At 39.8% G+C, this 12,936-nt stretch overlaps 1 protein-coding gene across 5 annotated transcripts in view; it reads right to left on the bottom strand.

The window, feature by feature from the left end:
• nalcn (sodium leak channel, non-selective) overlaps positions 1-12,936 on the bottom strand; it is an 85,681-nt gene that overhangs the window by 8,904 nt on the left and 63,841 nt on the right. For all 5 annotated transcript variants that reach the window (XM_058393574.1, XM_058393573.1, XM_058393572.1 and 2 more), the window contains 16 exons: positions 12,086-12,222; positions 11,001-11,142; positions 10,640-10,713; positions 8,242-8,343; positions 7,325-7,394; positions 7,136-7,227; positions 6,560-6,682; positions 6,406-6,462; positions 5,668-5,788; positions 5,084-5,215; positions 4,447-4,614; positions 3,985-4,089; positions 3,790-3,896; positions 2,473-2,593; positions 2,290-2,388; positions 2,076-2,169 (listed from right to left, as the gene is read on the bottom strand). In XM_058393574.1, coding sequence (XP_058249557.1) covers positions 2,076-2,169; positions 2,290-2,388; positions 2,473-2,593; positions 3,790-3,896; positions 3,985-4,089; positions 4,447-4,614; positions 5,084-5,215; positions 5,668-5,788; positions 6,406-6,462; positions 6,560-6,682; positions 7,136-7,227; positions 7,325-7,394; positions 8,242-8,343; positions 10,640-10,713; positions 11,001-11,142; positions 12,086-12,222 — 1,744 coding nt within the window. The remainder of the gene's footprint in view (positions 1-2,075; positions 2,170-2,289; positions 2,389-2,472; positions 2,594-3,789; positions 3,897-3,984; positions 4,090-4,446; positions 4,615-5,083; positions 5,216-5,667; positions 5,789-6,405; positions 6,463-6,559; positions 6,683-7,135; positions 7,228-7,324; positions 7,395-8,241; positions 8,344-10,639; positions 10,714-11,000; positions 11,143-12,085; positions 12,223-12,936) is intronic.

The raw sequence follows: 12,936 nt of genomic DNA on the forward strand, positions 1-12,936 counted from the left end.
ATAATGAGCATCCAGCAGCTTATAAAATAGCAACTGATCTGATGAAACCAATTCTAAAAATGTTTAATAATTTCAAAATTCCTAAAGATAAAAAAAAAACATGGTGGTGGCAGCATCAGGCTTTAGGGCTGCTTTTCTTCTGCCAGAAGTAGAGCATTTATTCAGGGAATCATGAATAGCTACAAATACCTGTATATGTTACTGCAGAACCTTCAAGTGTCTGGTAGTAAGATTAAGATGAAAAAGAATTTCACTTTTCAGCATGACCCAAAGCATACATCCAAATTAACACAGGAATGGCTCAACCAAAAGAAGATCGAGGTTTCTGAATGAGCTAGTCAGAGCCCAGACCTGAACCCCACTAAAAATCTGTGATGTGATTGGAAGCAGGCTGTGCACAGAATACGCCTTTACAAGCTGATGGATCTTAAAATGTTTTTGAATTAAAGCGTGTGAAAAACTCCTTATTATGAGATTAGGGGTTTGCACACTTATGCAACTAGGTTACTATTTTTTCACTAAAAAACATTTCTGATTTTTTATCACTTCATTTTTTACATTGTAATGTAAAGTTCTGACATGAATAATCTTGATTTAATTTTTTTTCCCTTTACAAAATCCAGCCATTTTTAACAGCAGTGTGTAGACTATTTATATCCACTGTATAAACATACATACTCTGAATATGTGTAACTTTTTATACATATTATATATTTATTATGCGTTTAATATTGGCCTCAAATTGTGCTTTAGAGCCCAAGCATCTTTATGTAGCGAGGACAACTTACTTTAAGTCCTTAGTTCTGTGTTGTTTTATGTAGCTTTATGTTGTTTTATGTAACACAATGGTCCTGGAGAAACGTTGCTTCATTTCACAGTGTACTGCATCAGCTATATGGTTGAAATGACAATAAAAGCTTTTCTTGACTTGACTTGATTGGAAACAGAAATCTCTAAATACGGCCCTACGTGATTAACAATTCAAACATCATAATAGAGCTGTATGCCAATGGAGAGAGAGTTTTACAAGATGCTATGAATGCCAGGAACACCTTGAACACGAGAATATCACAGCCAACCTGTTCCATGAGCTCAGATTTGTTTTGAAATATACTGTCAGTTGTAACACCCAGGCTCTCAGTGCATTAGGAAGTATGGTGTATAGAGAATTCCTCACAAGTCACTAGGTGAGGAAGCCAGACACACAGCATGCACAAGCTTGAACAGAGGATTGATGTTGTTCGTGTCACTAGTTCTAAAGTATTGATTTTTATTATTGTTTTCTTGCTGGTTCCCAGCGGCCAAAAGGCTAACTCACCCTGAGAAAAATGTATTTTATCCCCACAGCAACCCTTCAGCTCTTTCCAGAGCATATTTCTCAACTCATCTAAAACTCAACTGCATATTCGAACTAAATATATAAGAAGAAAAAAAAAGTAATTAAAGAAAGAAAGAAAATTGAGGTGTGGTGTCTCTGAATTGAATCTATTATAATAATAAAAAAAAATTCAGAAGCACCATTAGTGGTGAAGTCGTGTTATATTATTAGTTCCTTGTTTGTAGACACTGTTGTCTATTTGTGCTGGTTTACCATGTCAACATCTCCAGCTTGTCTCCCCGTTATTTGATCATGCTGATTTCAGTCAAAACTCAATGTGTATCCATGCACTGCTGTGCTACAGGCGTCGCTGAGTGCGTCTTAATAACAGTGAGCCTGCAAACAACTCCGCTACCAATCAGCACACACAGTGTGAGGAGACACGGCAGGGATTTGCTCACTCGACTCTTTAAAGTGCACTGGGCTCATGGGAATGCATGCTGCAAGCATCTGCATCTTCTACACTGAAGGTAAATGGGATTTTTCCTTCTCGTTGTGTTGTGTAATTGTCTTGGGGGTGCGCCTTCAGGTAGGTACGATGAGTGCTCAACTTTATTCAGTGCCTGGAATCTGAAGAGAGCTGATTAAGCACTCTAGCACTCTCAGTGAGAGCTCGGGGATAACTCATTAGTGGTGAAGAGAGAGAGATAGAGAGAGAGAGAGAGAGAGAGAGAGAGAGAGAGAGAGAGACACAGACCTGGACGTGGGGGAAGGTGCAGTGGCTGAGCAATCTTTAGCCTGCTTTTCAGGTCCTCCCATCTCCTCTGGTCCACTGTCAACAGAGCTGTACCCTGAACAAATGGACAAAACAGAAATATACACTTAGACCAATGCTTCACATCAACTCAAACTCAGACTCAGAGTACAAACTCAGAAATCCATTTAAAGGCTTTTTTTATCTGCTTGCTTACCTTGTTTTCATTAAAGTTAGCTATTACAACCCCTACAAACAGCGTCAGGCCAATCATACAGCCTAGGAATACGAAGACATGGATGTAGATGCCATGGGTCTGTAATAAGAGTCAAATATAACATTACTCACTCAGCTGCAGGTGCTTTTAAGGACCAGTCCTAATGTTGACGAAGAAACCTACCGGATCCACTCGGTGTATAATCACATCCCTGACCTCCACCCATCCCTTCAGAGACAGGACCTCAAAGAGAGCCAGCATGGCATTGCCAACGTTGTCAAAGTTGAAGTTGCGAGGATTTGCCCTGGAAACATACACAATCAGGAAGTGGTTAAAGATGAACACAGCGATGTGACATGTGACTTTAACACAACAAGCATTCAGCCAAAGCCCTCTTCATTTCACATGCATGCAGCAGGGGTATAGCTATCACAGAAAGTAATTACATATGTTTCTTCACTGGAAGGAGTTTAAAAAGAAAAATTCTGTGATTTTAATTTCAACAATTCAGGCAGTTTTTGGCAAAAAAAAAGCAAATATCTTACATGGCAAATTTTGAAAACGCTGCAGCAAAAGCAAGCAATTCTGGGCACAACTATTGCAAAAAAAAAACAAACAAACAAAAAAATCCTCGAAACAAAAAGTATGTCAGTAATGTCCTGAAATTTTAGTTGACCACACTAAAATCAACAACAATATTGATATATTTTGAATATATCACAGCATGCTATGGCCTGGGCTGACCATGTGACACGATTGTTTTGTCCTAGAAATTCTTTCTGTTCTGTTTTGATGAACATGCGCCAAACACAGACACTCGCTGACAGTTTCTTCATCTGTAATTTAGATAACCATTTTCGTAATAAATTCGCCAAACCGCCAGTGAACACGTCTACCACCACGTCTGTTTCTGCTGACATCTTTTGTTTATCTACTGTATAGATAGCACTGAATATTATACCTTTCTTCTGTATAAATACTCCCTGTTCATCTCAGGAAAATTTCGAAGAGTTTTGTTATTCAATCACTGTCTCTGTGTGGTAGCAGTGGCAGCGGTATCAGTGCGACTCGGGCCTCTTCTCTGAGTGAACCCGAAAACTCAAACACTTGCTAAGGTTTAGATGCCCAGATAACAACTTTTGCTGTTGTGTCAAACAGGATAACACAAGATATTTTGATGACACTGCAGCAATATACTTATGATATCAAAATGAGACGTATCAGAATACAGATGAAGCACTCTGAGTCTCTGAGTTGTTTTTATGTTTAACATCCATCATGTGCTGTCACATCTCTCATTAGGGCTCCACAGCTAGACTCCTCTCTACATACACTCCCTGAGTGGCAATTCATCCATATGCAATCTGTTATCTGTTATCTGTTACCACCCCCTCATCCGCTCCATTAAAAAAACACAATGTTTTCATGGTCATATCTTTTGTAATAATACACCAAATACTGAGCAATAAAATAAAATAAAATTCTTGTGTAGGTCATTACCACACTCTAGGGACCCAAAATCCAGGTTTCATCTCTCCTGGTCTGAGCCTTAGGTTGAGGTTTTTAGAGATGCTCACGTTGATTCTGAAGATGCCATGGCAGTCTTTCTGCAAGGCCGAAGAAAATATTTTGGTCCAAGTCAGTGCATTAATATGATGTTAATACAGTAATAAGCAATAATGCATTCAGTCCTACCTCTTCAATAATGTCAGGATCATTACATTTGGCAAGCTTCCCAGCAAAGAGCTGTACCCCAAAGCTTGCAAAGACCAGCATTAATGTCAGGAGAAGAATGGACACCTGGGTGAACAAAAGAAAAAGTAGATTTTGGATGGGGCACTGAATGCCACAGAGCTATATTTGTTAGCAAGGAAGTCTGCAGTGCAAGTGAACAACAGAGAACGTCCAATAATTAGAAAATGTACAGTAACATTGCCAATGACTGCATATAGACTTTTTATATCAATTGCATGTAGCATGTAAATAAGGAGCTTGTTTCAATTGGATAAAACAGATCCATAATCATACAAGTCATACAAAAGCTTCATAAACTTTATGTCACTGATGCAGATCCCTTTGCTCTAGACACCAGTGATTGCATTATTTTGAATTTAGTACCATTTCATAGCTAGGCATAACCTAATAAGCTGCACTCACCAGGAAGATTTCTTTAAATCCTTTGAGGACCTCTCGCACCACCTTCCTCATCTGAGGCACCAACTTAAAGATGCGCAGAGGACGCAAGCAACGCAGCATCATCAGAAGCTGAGCGCCTGATTCTGGAGGCACGTTGGTTGGCAGCCAGCACAGGAAGATCAGACTGACCTACAGAGAGAGACAGAGACAGCAATTAAGACACAAGTAAAGCAAAATGACATTTAAAGGTCTCCAAGAGAGTGTCAGAGTGTGATTAAATAAAATAGTTGAATGAATGCCTGAAAAATAAGCCAGGTAGTAACAAGTAACCTCCATCTAATGCACAGTTTTACTCTTAGATCCTTGCAAATATAAAGAACGACCAAATTCCGAGAAATCAGACTGTTTGGACTTTTTAATGTAATAATGATTGCACAAATTATTAAACTCAATGCATGCAGGAAGTTATTTATACTTCAGAATGATTTATCATTCATATTACCAGTGCATTCAATTAATATTATATTTACAGTCATTACTGTACTGTCTTTAAGAGATCATTTGGGCTTCAAATCATCAGCCTTTAATCACAGAGAACTTTCCCATGAATTATCAATAGACTGAAGCTGTGGCAAGAGCAAGAGGAATGGATCCATACTAAATAGATGAAAATGTCCATGACTCCACCAAAGTCTCGGATGACTGCAGTAGGGGTGAAGAAGAGACCGTCTGCCATTATTTTCAGGGTCAGCTCGATGCTCATGAAAATGACAAACACGTACTCGGCTATCTGTGGAAGGGAAACAGCCGTGCAACAGGCAGCGGAGTTTAACTCAGTTGTTAGTATTCCCTGAATAAAAATTGTAGCGGTATGAATAGCATGCAGAAAGAAATCAGCCTTGATGCTGAAGAGGTCACTGTGCTCAAAGCAATAGTGTCTATAAGTGGAACGACTCTCTTAAAATCAGCAATATTACGCTAAATACAGCTTTAGTGCTGTCAAAAGTGCAGTGTTGAAAAAAATATATATCAAAAGCAGCCAAATCAGTGCAAATAACTACCATCAGCTCTGTCTCTGTCTCTGCAGTGAGAGGATGTGCTAATGGGGACAATGAAGAGCTGAAAATCATTTCACTGTGAGCTAAATCAGCAGTAACATGTTCGGTGAAATCAATCAATGGGAAAAACTGCCAAATGTTTTTACACAGAACAAGGCAGTTGTCATTTTTTTGGTGTTGATACCTGAAGAGTTGGCGCATGCATGACCCGGGTGAATGGAGACTCAAACATCATGGAGATGCAAGAGCAGATGGTAACCACGATCATTACCCAGTCCAGATATGTGACCAAGCCAAGCAGATCACTGTGGAGATCATTCACACACACACACACACACACACACACACACACACACACACAGAAAACATTCAAATCATTAATCATCCAACTCTAGGTCTTAGCAATCTGCACTGGCTTAACTGGCTTTTTTGATGCCTTACAACATTATTACAAGAAACTGCAGTTACATATTTGTAAAGCCAGCTCATAACACCTCTATCTATCAGTCCATCTCTCTCCGTCTCTCTCTCTCTTTCTATGCATCCATGCAATAGTCCATCTCTCTCTGTCTCTCTCTCTCTCTATCCATCCGTCCATCCATCAGTCCATCTCTCTCTCTCTCTCTTCTCCATCCATCCATCCATCCATCCATCCATCCATCCATCCACCTACCTACCTACTTTCTATCTATCTATCTATCTATCTATCTATCTATCTATCTATCTATCTATCTATCTATCTATCTATCTGCCATTTCTTGATGGTTAAACTTAGAAATGAATGTTCACTTGCTGCCATAAAAACATGAGTAAAATCAACTTGAACTTGAAGTAGTGATAGACTACTCTGATAGTGATAGGTAGATAGACACTTAAGGTATCATGTAGTGTTGGAAGTCAGAATTTAACATTTAAAACTTACTATAACTGATGATATTTAGTGCTCTTCACTGCTCCTGTTACAGGATCTGTTTTCAAACTGTTCATCAAAAACAAATTCATGAACACTTTAGCAATCATGAATTTCGAGCGTCTCATCAAATCAACAGTAGGTTTGTAGTGATCGTGAAACATACGCGTTGAAGCGAGCTCGCACGATCATTCTGCAGAAGTTTCTGAAGCGGTGTTCTCTCCCCACAATAAACAGTGGCTTGTCGAAGTAAGGATGATTTTCTCTCAGCTCCTCTTCTTGCACTTTTCTGGTCGGGAGAAAGTCCATATAAAAAACTATAAATCATTTCAAAACCGAGGTACCTAGGGAATGTGTTACATGTCCTGCTTGATATTATCGAGGGACAAAATGGCTGCTGAACACAGGGTGCTAAGGCCATGTGGGAATGGTGAAGAAACTGATGTATAAATGCTAAGCTGAGTCAAGCAGTGTGTTCTCTTTAGCAAGCGCATGCAGCCGAGTCCCAGGAGACGAGTGGGATGAATATTGCTGAGTATAAAATATCCCTCTGTTCCTTTAGGCTAGTATCACGTAGGATATAGAGCACCTGGGTAATGCACCTGTTTGTTGCACATATTTTTCATCATGTAAAAAAGTAGAGCAGCAAGTAAAGCATGAGTCATGATAATAGTGCCTGAGGAGAGCAGTCTGTCTGGGTGAGTGTGCATGTGTGTGTGGATAAACACATCCAAGGCTTTACCGTTTCATCTCAGCCTGTTCCTTCTTCTCCTGGATCATCTTGATCTCACTGTCCTCTCTCTGAGCGTTGCGGTAGCGTACAGTGCTTGAATGCTGCACATGGAAAAATCGCTTAAAACTTATACACTTTCTATCACTCAGACACGCTGGTAAATGATAGCCACACAGAGATACATGTGTATGTACGTACATCTTGAGTGAGCGTCTCTAGAGATTTGCCTCTGCTGATCCTCTGGCTGGTAGAACCGTGTCTGAGAGACCTGGCACATCATCATCATCATCATCATCATCATCATCTCATTAAAACAAACACAAGCCAGTACAAGCTTTTTCACATCACTGAAACAAAAAAAATTCCACGATCAAAGAAATCATGATTTATTGAAGTCCAGTTGAAACATTACAGTAAAAAAGAAAAATTTTAAATCCTCGTGGGACACCAGTATGATAACCATGGTTCTAGATAAATACACAGCCATAGCAAATAATACTGTATTTAGTACTATACACTGATCAGGCATAACATTATGACCACCTGCTTAATATTGGTGTTGGTCCCCCTTTTACTGTCAAAACAGCCCTGACGCATCATGCACTGTGTATTTTGACACCCTTCTATTAGAACCAGCATTAACTTCTTCAGCAATTTGAGCAAAAGCAGATTGTCTGTTCGATTGGACAATGCAGGCCAGCCTTCACTCCCCACGTGTATCAATGAGCCTTGGCCGCCCATGACCATGTTGCCTAATCACCACTGTTCCTTCATTGGACCACTTTTGATAGATACTGATCACTGCAGACCGGGAACACCCCATAAGAGCTGCAGTTTTGGAGATGCTCTGATCCAGTCGTCTAGCCATCACAATTTGTCCCTTGTCAAACTCGCTCAAATCCTTACTCTTGTCCATTTTTCCTGCTTCTAACACATCAACTTTGAGGACAAAATGTTCACTTGCTGCCTAATATATCCCACCCACTAACAGGTGCTCATAATCATCAGATCATCAGTGTTATTCACTTCACCTCTCAGTGCTCATAATGTTATGCCTGATCGGTGTATGTGTTATTGTGTTAATGTGTGTGTGTGTGTGTGTGTTTTGATCAGACCTGCGTTCTTGGCGAATATGATGCTGCACACTGAGGATGGAGCGCTCTTTGGTCGGCTGTCCCTCGAAGGAGCCGCTCAGCATGCGCTGTCTGGTGCAGGCTCTGCAACCATAACGCAACAGCAGTCAACACACTTTTCACAAACACAGCAATATGACAAAACTTAATGCAAACACACCATTGCTTTAAGCAAGTAAAAAACCTAAATACTCTCTCTCTCTCTCTCTCTCTCTCTGTTTTTTGGCCAATTCTAACATTTTTTTTAAATCACTAAAATAATTCACACTACACGTGGACAGGCTGCATGTTTTGTGTGTGTTGTTTAATATTTCAAGTATACTGCAAACATTTACTATGGGTTTGATTGAATGGTGGAAATGCATCAGTTAATTTAATATTCGTTATATAATAACATTGTTCTTAAAGAAGTATTAGCTATAACAGCATAATAAATCCAGGGCAAAACTACTTATACTAAAGCCAGCATCAAATAACAAACCTGTCAGGTATAGCCGAAGAGTAAGGAAGCCACGTGAGGCAAACTTATATCCAAAACGTGGTATATAAATAAACAAGCTGTTTTCAGTTTGGTCTTTTTCTTGTTATTAAATCATACTGTGAGAAAAATATTAGTGCTTTGGAGTCATGTCGGAAAGATCGCACTTAAAAGTTGCAATTACGAGTGGGAATTTCTTTGAGCTTTAAGTTTCTGAGAAATCAGGTGGATTCAATGGATGCAACATCTGTAGTTGAGGGTAAATTTGTTGAAATTAAACATTTAATGATCTCAGATGCTGATTTACTAAAATAAAAGCAAGTTGGTTAACGTTTAAGCGTAAATAAACAGCAAAACACCCCTTTCCTAGAAATGTGTTTAAAAATCCTTGCTGTGTTTTTTGTAGTTAATTAAGAGATTATAGACCTTCGTTTTGTGCCCAAGTGAAGTGTCTTGAACACACATGACCTGGTAATTACCTTGTGTGACCTCGTGTGAACACAGTAAATTCAGTACCATCGTATATGCTCTTTTCGTGGCATATTATTGCATATTAGCATTGCAGACACCGACTGAGTAGTCTGTGAAGAATGGACTGCCCTCTATCGTCATGCGCTGTGTATACACTCTGCACCATAGCATGACAGATGGCACTAATTAGCATACAGCGAGTAGCATAGGTAGGGAGCAGGTCTAAATTGCTGCCCCACTGCAGAGAGGAAAACTAATTAATCCCTTTTTAACCTAGTGAAATATAGAGCATGCAAAGCTCAACATCTAAGCGTTGCACCCTGGTATTCCAGTCAACTGGGGTCAGTTTCTTGTTTTTCCATCACAATCCCAATGTCTTAACGGAGAAACGAGGTTTTCTATCAATGCAGCTTTCTGTAACAACTGCACTGATGTCATCAGTCTTTGCCACAGCTGCAGCTCTGACCAAGTGGAAGGCCATTATTTTGCTATTCACAGCTCTGCTGTTTCATCCATAAAGGTCCAACAGGCTGTGCGTGTATACGCATTCAGCCATTTCCTCCTCATCATCATCATTCAGGCTGTTAGCCTGTCATTCATTGACGCCACTATGCTGGCCATTAATTGCAAAGTCATGTACCAGAACACCAGCTAATGACAATCTGGGCTTCAGGAGAACGTGTCAGCCTCATTTATGACCAGTCATTGTGATGTGTCTCTGTTTCGGCACAGGCAGACAGACCCAAAGCCCCAGACGGCACAAGCAGACAACGTGGGATGGCTACTGATGTGCTGTCTGGCAGTTAAGAAGGAGGAGAAGGAGGGGTGGTGTGTATATATACACACATATATACACATATATATATATATGTGTGTGTGTGTGTGTGTGTGTGTGTGTGTGTGTGTATTATGCAAGCAGATAGGCTTGAGCAGGTAAGAAATCTCGCAGACGTGCTCTGAAACCTGATGGTGAACCACCAGGAGCAGGAGGCCTGTGTGACATAGTGTGCGATATATTCAGCCTGACACTGCTAGAAGCAACATTACTGCCAAACTCACAGCAGTGCCAAACATTTAATTATTAATTAGTTTATTCATGCTGATAGGTGCCCTACAAAGGGGCTGGAGATGCTCCTTTATCTGGCCTGACACTGGACTGGATGGACAACAAGCCTGATAAACTCCTAACAGACAAACACTTTAATTTTCCTGTAACAAAATGAAGGTACCAGTGCAGATCTGCTATATGTTTTACTTTCCTTGAGCATCTCATCTTACTACATTTCAACAAACTTTAACAGGACTAGCCCTTAGGATAAGCAAACATCTCTGTAACAGTTCATCTTTGTACCATATATAGCAAGACATGCACAATATTTCAGTTCAGGGAAGAACTCCAGTAACTCAAACACAAGGTTTTCCCCAACATACCGTAGGATTTTATTGACGGTTGTTTCTTTTTCCAAGAGATTGCGAGCATGGATGCTGAATATTGATTTCCTCAGCTAAAGCAGAAAAATATATTTAGACAATAAGCCACACACAGGAGAAATATTGCAATTTATATGCAGTCTTCGGCAAAAAACAAACAGCAAAAAGATGCTGTTGTGCTGGAAAACATTTACAAACAAGGTCACGCTTTCACTTCTACTGAGTGCAGCTGAACACTCCATAGTTATTGTGGATTCACAAATTTATAGCATCGCAAAGGAGTTCTGTGCTTATTAATTCACATACCCTTCTAGCAGTCATAGAAATGACTGAGAGAGGTGAATGTCTGTATGCGTGTTACCTTCTGATCAATGTATTTATTGTCCTCAATGGCCGACCTCTTGGAGTGGTCACAGGAGGAAGACGAGGCAGAAGGCAGCCTGCGGAACAGACAGCTGGGGTCCTGCTGCTGCCGGTCTATAAACTGCTTCATAAAGCTCTCCCTTAATCGCACACAAACAAACAAAACACGAGCGTTTCACGACATAATCCACTGGAGGACTAAAATATAAGGTGCCATGAAATAATCTTACATTCCAGTACTGTACTTCTTTCAAGCTTAACCATACAGTGGGGTCCAAAACTCTGAAAGCACTAGTGAAAATTCTTCAACTATATATGTGACTTAATACATACAATTCATTTTCATTATAAATTATATTACAGACCACAACTTGAGTGAAAAGGAGAATCTTTGGATCAGTTTCATCCCCTGTTCATGTTAATAAAGTTTGTGTAAAACCTTATGATCCATTTTAGATTGAATTCATCAGAGTTTCTTCAGATCACATGCTTCAACAGCAGAGATTAGACATGAGGAAAATCTGTAAACCTTTTGTACAAAGCAGTTAACATACTCAATATCACTTATTTATATTTACTTTCATTTAAATAAAGACCTAGCAATAGCATGATCTTAAATATTATACATTGAAGATTTTGAAGATTTACATTCTAAAGATCTTGCTAAAGGCTAAAGATCTTCACTTCCCTAAACAAAGCTTAAGTCTCACCCTTGATTCAGTTAATAAATTCACTGGGATGCTATAGATTTGTACCTAGGAACCTGTGCTGTAATCATAAAGACTACGGTGCTTTTCCTGTACATCCTTTCAACACAGTAGCATTTGTCTATAACTGTTTACTTAATAATTAATAATCCCACTATTCAGACTCTGGCTCATCTCCAGGTCTCTCCCTCATGTCTTCCCAGGAAGGATTCCCTTGCCATCGTCGCCTCAGTTTTGTTCTATAAGAAACTGAATCTACATCCTGTCTTTAAAGCTGCTTTGTCATTATTTCTATTATTCAGGTTCTATAAAAATAAAACTGGACTGAAATTAAATTGAATGATTCAGGGAGAAGATCAGTCTACACGATCGCTACCTGATCCTGGGCACAGTGAAGTCTGATGGCAGCTTAGAGATCTTCACCATCTGCGGTCTGTTGGGGAATTTCTCAAAGATACGCAAGCGCAGCGGGAGTTTCTCTTTTGTGTCAGCGTTGGCCTCACTCTGCTTCAGCTGTGGAGAGGATTGGAAAAGAAAGGAACAAGAAAGAATGGAAGAATGAATTCTTTCAGTTTGTTTAATTTGCAAACAGAGTTAAGGCTGATTGATGCATTAATACAAATATATAAATATAGACTTTAATAATCTGCAGAATGATGGCACCATGTTGGTATATAAGGTGGCATGGGTGTGGCCAAGGTCGGAGGTGTGGACAGAGACTAGGAGGGACAAGAAGGCCGGAAGGTAACGAGTGATGAGTTTCATCTGTGTCTCATTACCAGCAATGTGCAATCTTGCCAAACACACACACACACACAAACATACACACACACACAGACACCAAGCAGCTGACAGAGCGAAGTTCTTTTGGCTTCTGTTGTTTTGAAAGTGAGCTAGACTGACTAAACACAAGCCCTGAGTCTTCCTCCATGCCCTCACACACCGGAGTTCCTTAACTAGGACACTGGTGCAGTATATCAGCAGATTATTTTTGTTTTTGCAGATTGTTTTTTCATCTTTCTATCTTTAGTACTTCTGTCATCAGGGCTATTTTTAGCTGTAAGTGGGAATCCCCTGCAGGATGCAGAATTTAAAAAAAAAACATAGCTTTAGATATTTCAGCATATCCCTGTGCACACTACATCTCCTCTGCTGACAGTGTATGAGTCCTGTAGGTTATTATGCAATGTTTCTCTGAATTAATGTGGACCTCGAAGCGCTGTGACC

Source organism: Hemibagrus wyckioides, linkage group LG06, assembly GCF_019097595.1.
Source record: "Hemibagrus wyckioides isolate EC202008001 linkage group LG06, SWU_Hwy_1.0, whole genome shotgun sequence".
NCBI classification, from domain to species: Eukaryota; Metazoa; Chordata; class Actinopteri; order Siluriformes; family Bagridae; genus Hemibagrus; species Hemibagrus wyckioides.